At 48.5% G+C, this 12,599-nt stretch overlaps 1 protein-coding gene across 1 annotated transcript; it reads right to left on the bottom strand.

The window, feature by feature from the left end:
• Positions 1-1,537: 1,537 nt before the first annotated feature.
• RBM41 (RNA binding motif protein 41) lies at positions 1,538-11,400 on the bottom strand. Its single transcript, XM_090061493.1, has 7 exons — positions 11,318-11,400; positions 9,318-9,434; positions 8,206-8,398; positions 7,142-7,346; positions 5,748-6,142; positions 3,897-4,044; positions 1,538-3,520 (listed from the first exon to the last, which is right to left on the bottom strand). Exons 1-7 carry the CDS (start codon positions 11,323-11,325, stop codon positions 3,351-3,353), a joined length of 1,236 nt encoding a protein of 411 aa, XP_089917619.1. The 5' UTR covers positions 11,326-11,400; the 3' UTR covers positions 1,538-3,350.
• Positions 11,401-12,599: the final 1,199 nt, after the last annotated feature.

The following is a 12,599-nucleotide window of genomic DNA, read 5'->3' as shown; positions in this document are numbered from 1 at the left end:
TGTCCTGGCGCTGGAGCTATCTACCCCTGCTCCCTGCCAGTGACTCGCGGCCTCCAGGAGCCACCAGTTAACCTTAGTGATGGGGGGGAGTCTGTCCCCCATGCCCTGTGGGATGCACGGAGGGGCAGCTGCAGGGCTTCTCTACAAACAGGGAATCAGAAGCACGAGACTTCAGGAAGGAACCTGGCTCTGCGTCTGCCTCTTGCGTTGAGGCAGGATCAAATCCTCTAGGCCCCTCTGATAGGTATTTGCCTCTTTTGTCCTTAAAACGCCTGCACAGCTTGGCCAAGAGGCCTCCCAGTGTTGCAACAACCACAGGAGAAAACTTTTCCCTTAAACACCAAGAATCCTTTCATCTTGTGATTCTAGGAACTGAGCCTTTCAGAAAACAAATGTCCCAAAACACACAATCTAATTTTAAAAGTTGACAACACTTTTAGGGATCCCAACCTAAAAGTTTTCTTTCCTTGTAGGATGCCACAGCTCTCCATTCTCGGTCTGACTGGGAATCGTCATAAAGCTTCTTGTGTAAATTGACTGCAGTCCATGACTTCTGTGGGTAACTCTGGGAATCCCTACGGCACTGGACCCACAGAACTCTGGCTCCCTCTTCTCACAGGAGGCATGTATAATTGCACCACCAATGCATGGCCCCCCCTTCCATTGCTCCACCTCTGTCACAAGCCTCAAGCCAACCTTTCACCTCTTCTTTACCACTGTTTTCCTCTTTAGGTCACCTCCCCAAAGCTGGCTTTGTACAGAATAATGCTAGGCCTTCTCATATAAGCAATGACTCCCATTTTGTATCCCTCTACCGCCTCCTTGTTGATTTCAGGATTGCCCTCATTTTCAAGGGTTCATCTTAAATGACACAAATGGACATCATTTTCTACTTATTTTGCAAGTAATAATACATCCACTTCTGACTCAGTATAAAGACAGATACCAGTCAATGGTATCTGCCTGTACCCTAACCACAGGCGAAGTTTGCATAATTATTATTCTGGTACTGGTTTACACTGAGCTGAAACCGTGCATGTGTTTGGAGGGTTGTTGAAGCATAGCACTTTCATTGCAGGGGCTGAAAACAAAAAGTATCAGTGGAAGAAAGGCAGAGCTTACACTGCTTAGAATCTCTGTAAACTGGAATTCTTCCAAAGACAAGGCCCAAACTGCTGAGGTTAATGGAAGTTTTTCCATGTAGGTTCCTGGGCTTTGGAACAGGCCCCAGCCCTTTACACAGGATAACTTGGTAGGTATATGGAGATAAAATTAAGGAGACGTGTCAAAACTCCATAGCAAGTTCAGTTAAATAAGGCAGATGCTTTGGCAAGTCATTTGCCCCTTTCTATGCCTGTATCTCTAAGATGTGAGTGATAATACTTACCTGCCTCAGGAGCAGGGAGATGACATCAAATTAGAAAAGCACATGGAGTCCCTCTGGTAAAAGGCAGACTCCAGCAATACAAAGATAGCAGCACTGCTCAGCCTGAGCCTCTTCAGTCTGAACATGGGCATGAAAACATGGGCATGAAAACACTAAAAGCTTTATTGACAAAAGGAAACAAAAGTGGACAATCCAGATACACCTCTGGCTCATCCCCAGCTTCCTGTGAGGTTCCATCTTCTCACTCCCCATGCCATTTGCTTCAATCAAGTCAGTCCACAATAACCCCCAGAACCACACCTTTTGGTGACACACAAATGTTCTGTAGCAACAGGAACCCAACAGGACAGGGTAAACACATATTGAGGGCTCAAGTGTCTGTAGCATTCTAGAATGGTCCTGAGATATTTTGCCCAATAAGTTGCTGTTTGGGAGAATGAAGTATTTTAAGTTGGAAGAAACAAAGTCTGCCAAGGGAGAGGCCAAAAGGCAGCTTGCAGAGCATCTTTTAGGACCGGGGGACTTGTATGTCCTGCCTTTGTGTTGTTCCAAATTTCCCCTTAGCACCACACAATCCTCCATTCAGCATTTGTACTCACATGGTACAAGGCTAATACAAGCTGACAAAGACGACTGGCCAAAAGAGTCAAACTGTCAGCCAAGAAAAAAACTAACCAGGGAAGAAAAAAGCTGCGGACAGCTGGACTCCTGACTGGCTGCTTGAGGAAAGACCCAGCTGGTATTGGGAATTGGTTCTCTTCATAAGAGTGGCAGTTTCTACAGCTCACTTTGTTAATAAGGTGTTGGTTCCTTCAAATCACCAGGCAAGAAGATTTCAGCTGTGTCTCTCCAGGCACAGCTGGGATGGTGCAAAAGAAGCATGACATTATCCTGCCATATTTAGTGATGGAGGCATCATTTTAGCGGAAATCGCATCATTTTTAGAAAGCAACAAGATATTTATATCAACTACTGCACCTGCACTGGTACTAATTGGGAACAAACACAAGAACTACCAGTCTTCATACTTCAGGATATTATTAGCGGTACAAGAGTGAGTGGTCAGGAAGACATACCAGTGGGGAAAAATCCCACTAGTATGGCACTTTGCAGTTAAACGTATTGTGGAAAAGAATAAAATGGAGTGGGGACACTTTTGCCATCTTCTGAAACATACAACATTAACCACTGTTAGAGGCAGGATATCTGGCCAAACTGACCACTGCTATTCTAGTCTATGTGGCAACTGGGACTCCTGAAAGGGAGGTGAAGAGAGGCACGGTGCGCTGAGATCTGTTATCAGCACCTGTTACTTGCAAAGGATAACATCTAGGCCTTGAAAACCAAAGCCTCCTGTCATCTCCAAAATGGTTTCCTCAGAGTAGGGAAGATAACAAGTGCAGCTCTCTAGTTATAGAGACACATAATCATCTATGAGAGAAGAACATCTCCTGGGAAAATATATTTATAAAACACATTTCCCTCCTCCTAAATAGAAGTATTTGGATAGTGGAACCAATATATAGGCATAACAGAGGAGGGAAAAATTAACACATATCTGAATGTGGTGGGATACAGGCATCCCCTTCAAACAGTGCTAAAGTTGCCTGTTTATAATCTGGACAGAAAGAAATACAGCCCAGTATCACCCCTGGGAACACTTTGCACAGTGCCCAAGCAATGCACATCAACATAAGATCCTCAGACTCCTTCAAACCGAACAGTCAAAATATGGACCCCACCCCCATGTGCTTTGTGTTAGGAGCTGGTTCCATTTCTACCATCCTGACATGATGGGACTTTCTACCTTTCTTCAGCACTTCACTGAAAGGAGCCTAGCCTCCAAGTCTCTCCTGTCTAACCTTGAGATTTATATAGGGATAGTCCTTTGCTGGTCCAGTTCTGACAGGGGAGTTACCACAGTCTAAGCAAATCAACACAGACCCGGTGTAGTATTTGTCCCCTACTTGGCAGTGGAGCTACCCACACTGTTTACAGCACAGCAACTGGGGGAGGCAGAGTTAGAGTCAGAACTTGACTGCCCCTTGTTCTTCCCAAACTCAATCACCAATGGTTTCCCCTGAAGGTTATATCCATTCACCAGCAGCAAAGCCTTCTGGGCAACCTCCACACCTGCAACAGGAGAGTGAAATAAGATTAGGTTATAGGTCTCTGCTCCTCAAGCCCACTGGGCTCCCCAACAGATTTTGTGGTCTTCTCCAGGTCATTAAGGGTTCTCATATTCACAGTCTACCTACAGCAGCTATACCATATGGTGGTGACATTATATTAGTAGGGCAGTGTGGTGAACAGCAGGCAGCATCAGAGATCCTCTTCATCCATGGAAGATAACCTCAGTCTTACTCCATGTAAGGGCTGGAGGTTTTCACTGGAGCCAAGGGGTCTGGCTAAGCTTGGAAACAGAATTCTCTGGTTGTCCCAGGGCATGTAGGCCTTCCAGCACATTGCACTTTTAGTAATAAGGAAATGACTACAGGGAGCAACTCACTGGAGAAGGTGATGAAGGCTTGGCCCCTCATGCGGCCATTCAGCAGGCGGAACTGAATTGGTGGTCTGTCCTTCTCCTGGAATCGAGCAAATAAGGAAACCAGCTCCCTCACCGTCACCCGGGGACTTAGGTTCTTCAGATACAGCACCTGACCAGGACAAGGAGAGACTGAGTTACCACAGGCACGTCAAGTGACATTTCTTTGCATCCAGCTACACCAGACCAGAACCGCTCTACATTTGAAGGGGCTGACTGTCCCTTTCAGGCCCAGACTCTCCACTGCTGCACACAGAGAAAAGCATGCTGTATCCATTCATCTCCCAGCATCTTTTCAACCCCACACTGGGAAGGCTGACTCTGCTCCTCTCACTTACACAGGCCTCTCTGCCTCATATTGATGGCTGTATATTTAGAAAACAGAGATAAGCATATGTAGGCAGGATGGCTTGTGGCTCTTTTGAGGATTTATCACACTGTACATATGCGAGGAGTAGGGGTGCATCGATACACATTTTTGGGCCAATACCGATGGCCAATTTTTAATAAGCCATATTGGCCGATACCAATCCAACTGCCAATAGGCAGCCCAGCAGCATGGACAGCAGCATCCAGCTGGTAAGTCTGCTGTGGGGGAAGGGGCGGGGGGAGAACAGGGGCACGGGGGGGGGCAGATCAAGGTCCCCACGGTACAAAAGGGTGTTAGGCTGGGCCAGGGGTAGGCGCTGCACAGCCAGGGCAGGGTGGGGCACAGAATGGAGCTGTGAGCAGCTCCTTTGGGGGTGTTTGGGGGGGCAGCTCCTGCCACGGCACATACCCCAGGAGGGCATGGTGGGGAGAGGCATGTGCTCCTGGATTTGCACAGGACGGGGCAGGCTGCCACTGTGAGCTGGGGGGTGGGGGAGTCAGGTTGCGCTTGGGGTGGCATTGCTGGGAACAGTGCTGCAGAGGAGGGGGGTGCAGCCACCCCAAAATTCGCTGTAGCCCACCCCACCTCCAAACTCCCTCCCAGCCGCTTCTGTCAATTTTCCTTATATTGGTGCTGATCTAGCATGGGACCAATGTATTGGTGCACCTCTAGCAAGGAGCTGTCAGCTCTGGTTATTTATATCAAAAGCTCTTGTTGCCAGTTAAACATGGTTTAAACAGAGTTGGTAGTATGAGTCAGGCACTTAGACTATTCAGGACTAGGTACAGAGGCAACACTTTATTGGACTAAGTCTCAGAGCCAGATCTTCCACCCCAACCTGGGACTGGTATTAGAGCAGGGCTGACCATTGAATACCCCTGTAATTTTTACACAGGGGAATCTTCTCGTTCAAAGATCTCTTCTTTTCCCACAGTAGAGGAAAGAAACTACAGTGGACTTTTATCTTACACTGGGGTTAGGTTCTAAAGTCAGCACGTAAGGCAAAAACAGCGTATAGTCAAAATTACCTTTGGGCTTGCCCAGTGGTACAGTTTGCTCCCTCCCCCATCCAGTGGTAGTCCCTCCTTCCCGCCCAGGGCAGCCTGCACCAAACTCCTGCCCCGCCAGCATGCACAGCTTCCCAGCAGGGCTGCTCCCAATGTAGCGGCTTGGCCCCACGCACAGCACTGCAGGGGGCAGCTGCAGGCTGAATCCACACAATTGGCCCTCTGGGGCATACGCGTATGATGAATTCGCGTAAGTTAAATGTGCATATGATGCAACTCCACTGTACCTACTTTTGGGGGGAGGGGAAAGTATGTCCTCTCCAGGTGATGGCTTCGGTCATTAACAAGCAGGAATAGCTTTGTGACACCATGGTCCAACAGTAGCCAGGAAAAATATCATACTGTATATTATCACCTCTAGGTTAGCTTTTGCTGTACCTTGCTTGGGTTTCCTGGACTGTATGAGGCAAACCGGGGAATGTTCTGGATTTCTTCCTCTGAGAGACGGTTCTTCTGGATCTCCTCTTCTGGAATGAAATCTACACACTCCTTTATAGCCACAGGGCTTGGGGTGGGCTGTTGGGCTTCAGATTCCACAGGCTTTGGTGCAGGGAGGCTGGGATCTCCATCATGTTCTATCTTCTTTTCCTGATTGGAAAGTAGCCTTCTTTCTTTATTCACAGGTCCAGTTAGGGCCAGGGAGCAAGGCCAGCACGGATCACCCTTTACAGATGGGCATTCTTCAGGTAACTGCTTGCTTAGCATCTCTTGATATACAGTCTCCAAGTTACCCATTGGGTCCTTCTCACTTGCCATCCTCTTCTGAGCTTCATCTGATCCACAGTAAAGAAACACAGTGAAAGAACAATTATGTATATCACAGGGAAGCAAAGAGTTGGAACTTTGGTCCCAAGGGCAGGGAAATGCTTATTTGGGCAACTGCATTCAGCCTTAAGCAGGAAGAAGTGCACAGGACTGGGATTCAAGAGACCAGGGCTCCATTGCCACCTCTGTCCCTGACCTGGGTAGGTGACCCTAGGTAAGGGTGACCCCTCTATGTTCTTCCATATTCCTCCGACATTTGTGCCTCTTCAGATTGCCAGCAATTTGGGGCAAGGACTGCCTCTATGAAGCACATGAACATGGCCTAGCAGCCCTAATTCTGGATGAAGTCTCTGGGCACTCCAATAATATCAATAGTTAATGGTAAAATGGAGTGTACATACTGCTATTAAATGTATCAGGCTGAGGTCTGCCTCCAAGTTATCCTCTGCCACCACAGTGAGATCCAGAGAATATTAACTGAGCACCACTTGATCTTCTAGGGGAGGCATTTCTTAATGAGACCTATCGCTCATATGTTAAACTGTTTGGAAAGCCCACCCTTGAAGGGTTCTATTCACACAAAATGCTCTTGGCAAGAGGAAAGAATGCCTTCTATGCTGCAGGAACTGAATGATTTCACCAGAGGGAACAGGCAAGGAAGAAACATAAGGCTGGACATAAGGAAGAATTTCTCTACTGTCCGAGCCCCCAAGGTCTGGAACAGTCTGCCAGCGGAGGTGGTTCAAGCACCTACATTGAACACCTTCAAGAGTAAATTGGATGCTTATCTTGCTGGGATCCTATGACCCCAGCTGACTTCCTGCCCTTTGGGCAGGGGGCTGGACTCGATGATCTCCCGAGGTCCCTTCCAGCCCTAATGTCTATGAAATCTATGAAACACCCGTGGCTGTCCCAGATATGCATTTCTAGGAATGCCAACTCCTGCAAACTCAGGTGCCCGATAAGTCACTCCTAGCCTGCTAAGGAGGCCAGGGGAGCTCACGTACCTTGGTGATAGAGTGCCCTCAGGAAGGAATGACGGTCTGTCCCCTGGAAGAGTGCATTCTCGATCTCCATCTCCCGCCGGCTCAGCTGTTTGCTGCCAGCAAATCTCTGTGGCAGGGAGAGGATGTGCTGGCGTTCTGTGATCTTCTCCTGGATGGCCTGCAGCCGATGCTGCGTGGCCTCGGGGGCTGCCCCCAAACCAGAGCCCTGAAACAGAGCAGTGACCGTGCTTAGATAGAATGCCCACCCACACACTTGTGGCAGGGCAATGCTAGAATTCAGACTCCACATCATTTCAGCCCCAGTGGTTGTCCCCAGCCAGAGAGTTGTGTCTAGAGAGCTTCTATCCTCACTGGGTGAACACTCTGATGCAGGAAGACAGGAACCCAGAATCTTTATGTGAGAGGGGGGTAAGCAGCTCATTCTCTCCTGATCTTCTGGTTTATTTGCTTTGCTGCTTTCTTTCTTGTCTTCATAATCCCAGGTTTCCTATGTGTGATAGCTTATTTTTAAAAAATCCTGGGTTGGACTTCATTTTTACACTTCCCTGTCAAAAGAGTCTTTGCATCACCACCTCAGGTCTATATGAATCTTCTCTCTCTACTGGATGTCAACCCCCAGTATCAGTAGCCAATCCTTAGTTTCTTGAAGTGGGAAGAGGATTGGGACTCCTTTTTGGATCCTGAGATGGAGTGTTTAAGATTCATTCCATCAAGTTTCATCTCAATTACCTAGGACTGGAATTGGGACCAGGGCAGGAGATAAATCAGTGATTTGCTCAAAAGAACCATATCATACTTCCAAAAGTCCTTTAAGTCCTTAGTTCCTTTAACTAAGTAAATCCAGGCTCTGCTCCTGTTCTCCACTTTTTTTTGTGAACATGGCTGTATGGATGATTGATCCCATGCAGCAGTTGTTCCTTGGCAGTCCTTAAGACACCTCAAAAACTGCAGTGTTACTGGTTATTGTTAGCATGCTCAGTGGTGCTTGGGTGCTAGGCCCCAGTAAGCCCCAGATGGCTTTCACCCCTGAGTCCCTGCCCCTGCCAGTACAGCTCTTTCCTCACCTTCTCTGCTGAAGCCTGGTTCTTCCATAGTAGGATCTCTGAGTCTGAGAGCCCCAGTTCCCGGAGAGAAGCTGTTTCTTTGTCATTCTCCTGCAGTGCCTGGAACTGTGATAAAGTTAGAGCACCTGCTGCCTCCTCTCCAAAGGGCTTGTAGAAAGCCGCAGGGGCAAAACATCGTCGCTTGGATTTGCACCTGTGAACCAAAGCAACAACAAAGCAAAAATTCCTTGCACCCTGGAAAAGAAACTCACAAGACAGGATGCTGGCCTGGATAGCCTGGCTGGCCTGGATAGCCTGGACACACACTGCCTAGGAGCAGCCCAATAAACAAAATTAAGAAGTTGTGCTTCTGCAGGTGGTATCGTCAAATCTAGACACACTCCCTATTCTCCTACTAGATACTGTCTGACTGCAGGAAGCCTTGGAGTATGAACTACTGTCTATGTCAGTGGTGCTCAACTTCCAGCCAGTGAGGCCATGCCATTCATTTATGGGTCTCTCCACAAGTCTGAAAATGTTGCAGTGGGGGAGCGGTGGCTGTGTTAATTGCCTCTCCCATGCTGCCACATTTCTGGACACGTGGAGAGCCCTGTGGGCAGATGACATGGCCTACCATGCTGGACAGCCTGAGAGCCAGGGTTCACTCCAGAGCAAATCTCATGCATGTGGTCAGACCAGCATGCTGGGCTGGATCCAGCATGTGGGGCCGGGTCAGCATGCCAGACTACACCCAGAAATCAATCCCAAATACCAACCCCACACCATTCATCCTGCCCACAGGGCTGGAACTTTGAGCACCACTGATCTGTCACCAGCAGCTGAAAAATCTAACTGCACCTTGGACTTGCACATGGAGAATGCTGGGAGCAACAACCACACTCCCAAGCTCACTGCCTGAGTGAGATGCTGCAAAAGAAGCTCCTGCTGTGAAAAGTCCCTAATTATTTCTCTTAGAAATTAAGCTGCACCACTATGCCCTCACCATTAGCATGACGCTTTGCTTCCATCTTCTGTAATCTGAGCATCCTTGATACACTGGTACTCTTGTGCCAGCAGCAGTAGCCTATGTCCTCTGTCTTCTTTTGTATTTCGCCAGCTGGTTCAATACTTACTGTTCAATGGAGACAGTGGTGTCAAGCTGATGGTGAAGGAGGCTCTTCAGCTGCCTCTCTCCTTCTGTCTCCAAATCCTCCAGGAGGACATCATCAGTGGACAGACAGCTGTTGACCCTGGGGAATCAAAACCAGTGCAGAGGTAGTCAGCAGAATACGAAAGAGGCTTCACTCCCTAATACACCACTGAACTCCTTATTGCCCCATCATTTATTAGGACATTAAGAAGACAACCTGACACTGCATACAGGCTCTGAAGAACATGATGAAACTAAGACCAACCTGAACCATGGAGCTCCCACTAATACCAAGCAAAATGTTGCAGAGATTTGAGACCATTTCTCCAAAAAAAAAAAAAAAAAAAAAATCCCAAGAGTATATTTTTCATTCAAATGCAAATTTTTATTTTTATTTCCAGAAGACCTATTTTAAGAAATGGATCCTGCTTAGCTTCCAGCAACTTTATGTAAAAAGAAATACAACATAAAGCCATGTTCTTTTCTGCCTTTCTAAGGCATATCTTGTTCCATGTGGTTACTTTCTACAGAGTAAAGAAGGAAATTAGCATTTACTATTTGTGACCCTTTGATTCTATGTGTTCACACAAAGAGATAAGAATGGGGCTAGGAAGGAACATGCAACTTTAGTCTCAAGCTCCAGCTATATGTAAGGAGCTCAGTGTAGGAGGCACTGGATGATTCAGCCAGCATGGGGAAGAGCAAAATAATTAGCAATGCCAGCTTTCTAAATCATTATCAACAGTCATACTTTGTTGTAACCATTGTGTTGGCTCACACTGTGCTTAAGACTGGTTTAGGCTGTCCATCAGTGGGAATCAAACATGGTTGTTTGGGCATGCAACCTCAAAAAGAGGACTTCTTGGGCCTCTCCAGGAAGCTGTAGGGCAGGAAGGGCAGGGGATGGATCAGTCTGGAGGAGTCCTGCATAAACACTCTTCTACTTCGTAACCACTCTGCTACTGCAAGATAAATTCCGGGGTAGATGTGCCTCTGCTTTGACCTGATATGGAACTTCCTATGTTCTCCTAACTCAGTCACACAACCACGCACTACCAACATATAGGCGAACAACTCTGTAATGGGACAGCTTTCTTCACAACCAGAGCTGGAAAGTTTGTCCTTGAATCCTAAATGAAAGCTTTGATTCTGTTTAACTATAGCGAAATGCTGGCAAGAGAAGCCCACTTAGACCAAGCTGCTTTGTGTTAACATGGAGATTTTAGAAAAGCTTTTCATTGGCTTCATCAGTAACAATGAGCCTGAACCTTGGTACTGAAAAGCAACTGCTAAGAACTCTTCCTGGAGAGCCTGCAGGCAGGAGAGGCTGGCAAGTCCTTATCACCACATCAGCATTTCAAAATAGCTCAGGACTTGAAGCAGCAGCATCTGACAGGGCATCCAAACACAGGGAGCAGACAGCTCAGGTGAATGCTGGACCAGGTCTGTGTATCCCTCTTGCCAACACAGCCCACACTCACTCCAGAGTGGGTGCAACTCTGTTAGGCCAGGGCTTTCAAATATATAACCAGTCCTCCCAATCTGGCCCGTGGAGCCCTGTTATCTGGCCTGCTGTGCTGCCCCGGTTCTGGAGCAGACCCACACGTAGCACCTCACACGGGGCCCGGCCCAGCCACAGCGGGCATCACGGACTCCCAGAGAAGTGGGGCTGGAGGGACCTAGTCCGGCCGCTGCCCGAGGCAGGCTGGTCCCTACTCAAACACCTATCCATGGGATGTGTGTCACGGCCCGGCCGGGGCAGGCACCACGCGGAGAGAGCGCTGGGCCTGGCTTGGCTCCACTAGCCCGTGCACAGGTCCAGAGGCGGCGGCAGCTCAGGGCCAGGCCGCTGGAGGGTAAGCTTCGTCCCCGCGCCAGGGCGGGACCCACCTGCCCCTGCCGGGCCGCGCGCTCCAGCAGCCCTCCTCCGCGCCCCCACGGCCTGGGAGCGAAGGACCGCACAACCCCGGAAGCCGCGCTCACCTCCGCATGGCCGCCGGTAGTAGTGCGGAGCCCGCCCCGCCCCGCCGTGCTGCCCAATGGCAGGAAGCGCCGAGCGCTACGGCAGCAAAGCGACTTGGGGAGGCGGGCCTCGCCCCCGCCCGAGCGGATTCCGCACATGCAGCGGAGGGGGCGCTGCAGGGCCGCGGTCGCAGGCACGGACAGTTTGCCGCAAGCCGACGCTCCCTTGGGACTAAGCCCCCCGTCCCTTTCAGGCTCCCGGTGGCTCGGCCCTCACTTGTCCTTGGAAAGTCGTTTCAGTTATGACTTAAATTCCACCATCCCCCACAAGCCCGGTTTGAAAAGAGCAGTCAGGTAACAGTCTTGGAGCCAGCCGCTGCTCCCATTGTCATCTGTCGGTCTGCTTAGCAGCTAAGAACCCAAGCCAGCTCTGCCCTGGGGTGTAGGTGCCTTACCAAAAGTGTTGGTGAGATGACAGTCTTCCCCTTGTCCACCTACCACATTACTGTAACTTAAATGAGTCGTCTCCGAACTTTTTTGATCACACATCCCTATCAGTAAAAAACTTTTGAGCACGCACCCCCAATATATGTTTATTTATAAATTATATACATGTACTACTCCGTACCAAACGTGACACGTGACCATCTGACATACAGACTGAGTGTCAATCCGTATATTAAATATTAGTAAAGCTTCTTATTTTTTTAGATAAAAAATAAATATAAATAGTTCTAATATTTTCCTCCCATACCCCAATGGATCGTCTTGCGGTGCGTGGAGACCACTGACTTAGGCACTATCTAAGTGAAGCAATGTAGCCACCTTACCATTGAGCAACACCAGAGGCATGCTCTCCTCTTAGCTGGCAGAGGTGCTTATCAGCGCCATTTCAGGGCTGTTCCAATACAGAATATGGGCATGCAAGTGCTTTATGGCAGTGCTCCCATGTGCAACAGAGATAACAGAGATACCTTAAGCATGGATGAGGAACAAAATGCATTCAGTGTTTGATGCTGTAAATTAAATGCTGACAATTAGATGTTGCCTCAGCTTTAGGAGACTTGAGTTTTCCTAGCCCAATGAAGCTCAGCTGTTTCTCCCTGTGAAGCATTATTGCTATTTACCAGTTTCATGCATAAAAAAATCAGCTGCAGGAAGTTGGAGTCCACACTGTATGCAAAAAAACCAAGCAGTTTCTGCTCCTTACCAAGGGAAACTGAAAATAAAGCCTCCACAAATAAGCAGGCTCAACTCCCTAGCTGCTGCTACTCAGTTACTCACTACAAGGAACATTTTTTTT

The sequence above is a fragment of the Crocodylus siamensis genome, chromosome 8, assembly GCF_052110815.1.
Source record: "Crocodylus siamensis isolate JL-2025a chromosome 8, ASM5211081v1, whole genome shotgun sequence".
NCBI lineage: Eukaryota > Metazoa > Chordata > Crocodylia > Crocodylidae > Crocodylus > Crocodylus siamensis.
This window is presented reverse-complemented; position numbering and strand designations above follow the sequence as displayed.

Bases quoted from the DNA above. Each gene is read 5' to 3' on its own strand.
- RBM41 (XM_090061493.1), bottom strand. The intron at 7,347-8,205 runs GTGAGGAAAGAG...GCTCTGTTTCAG, and splicing joins ACCAGGCTTCAGCAGAGAAG to GGCTCTGGTTTGGGGGCAGC. The intron at 3,521-3,896 runs GTGAGTTGCTCC...CTCCTGTTGCAG, and splicing joins AGCCTTCATCACCTTCTCCA to GTGTGGAGGTTGCCCAGAAG.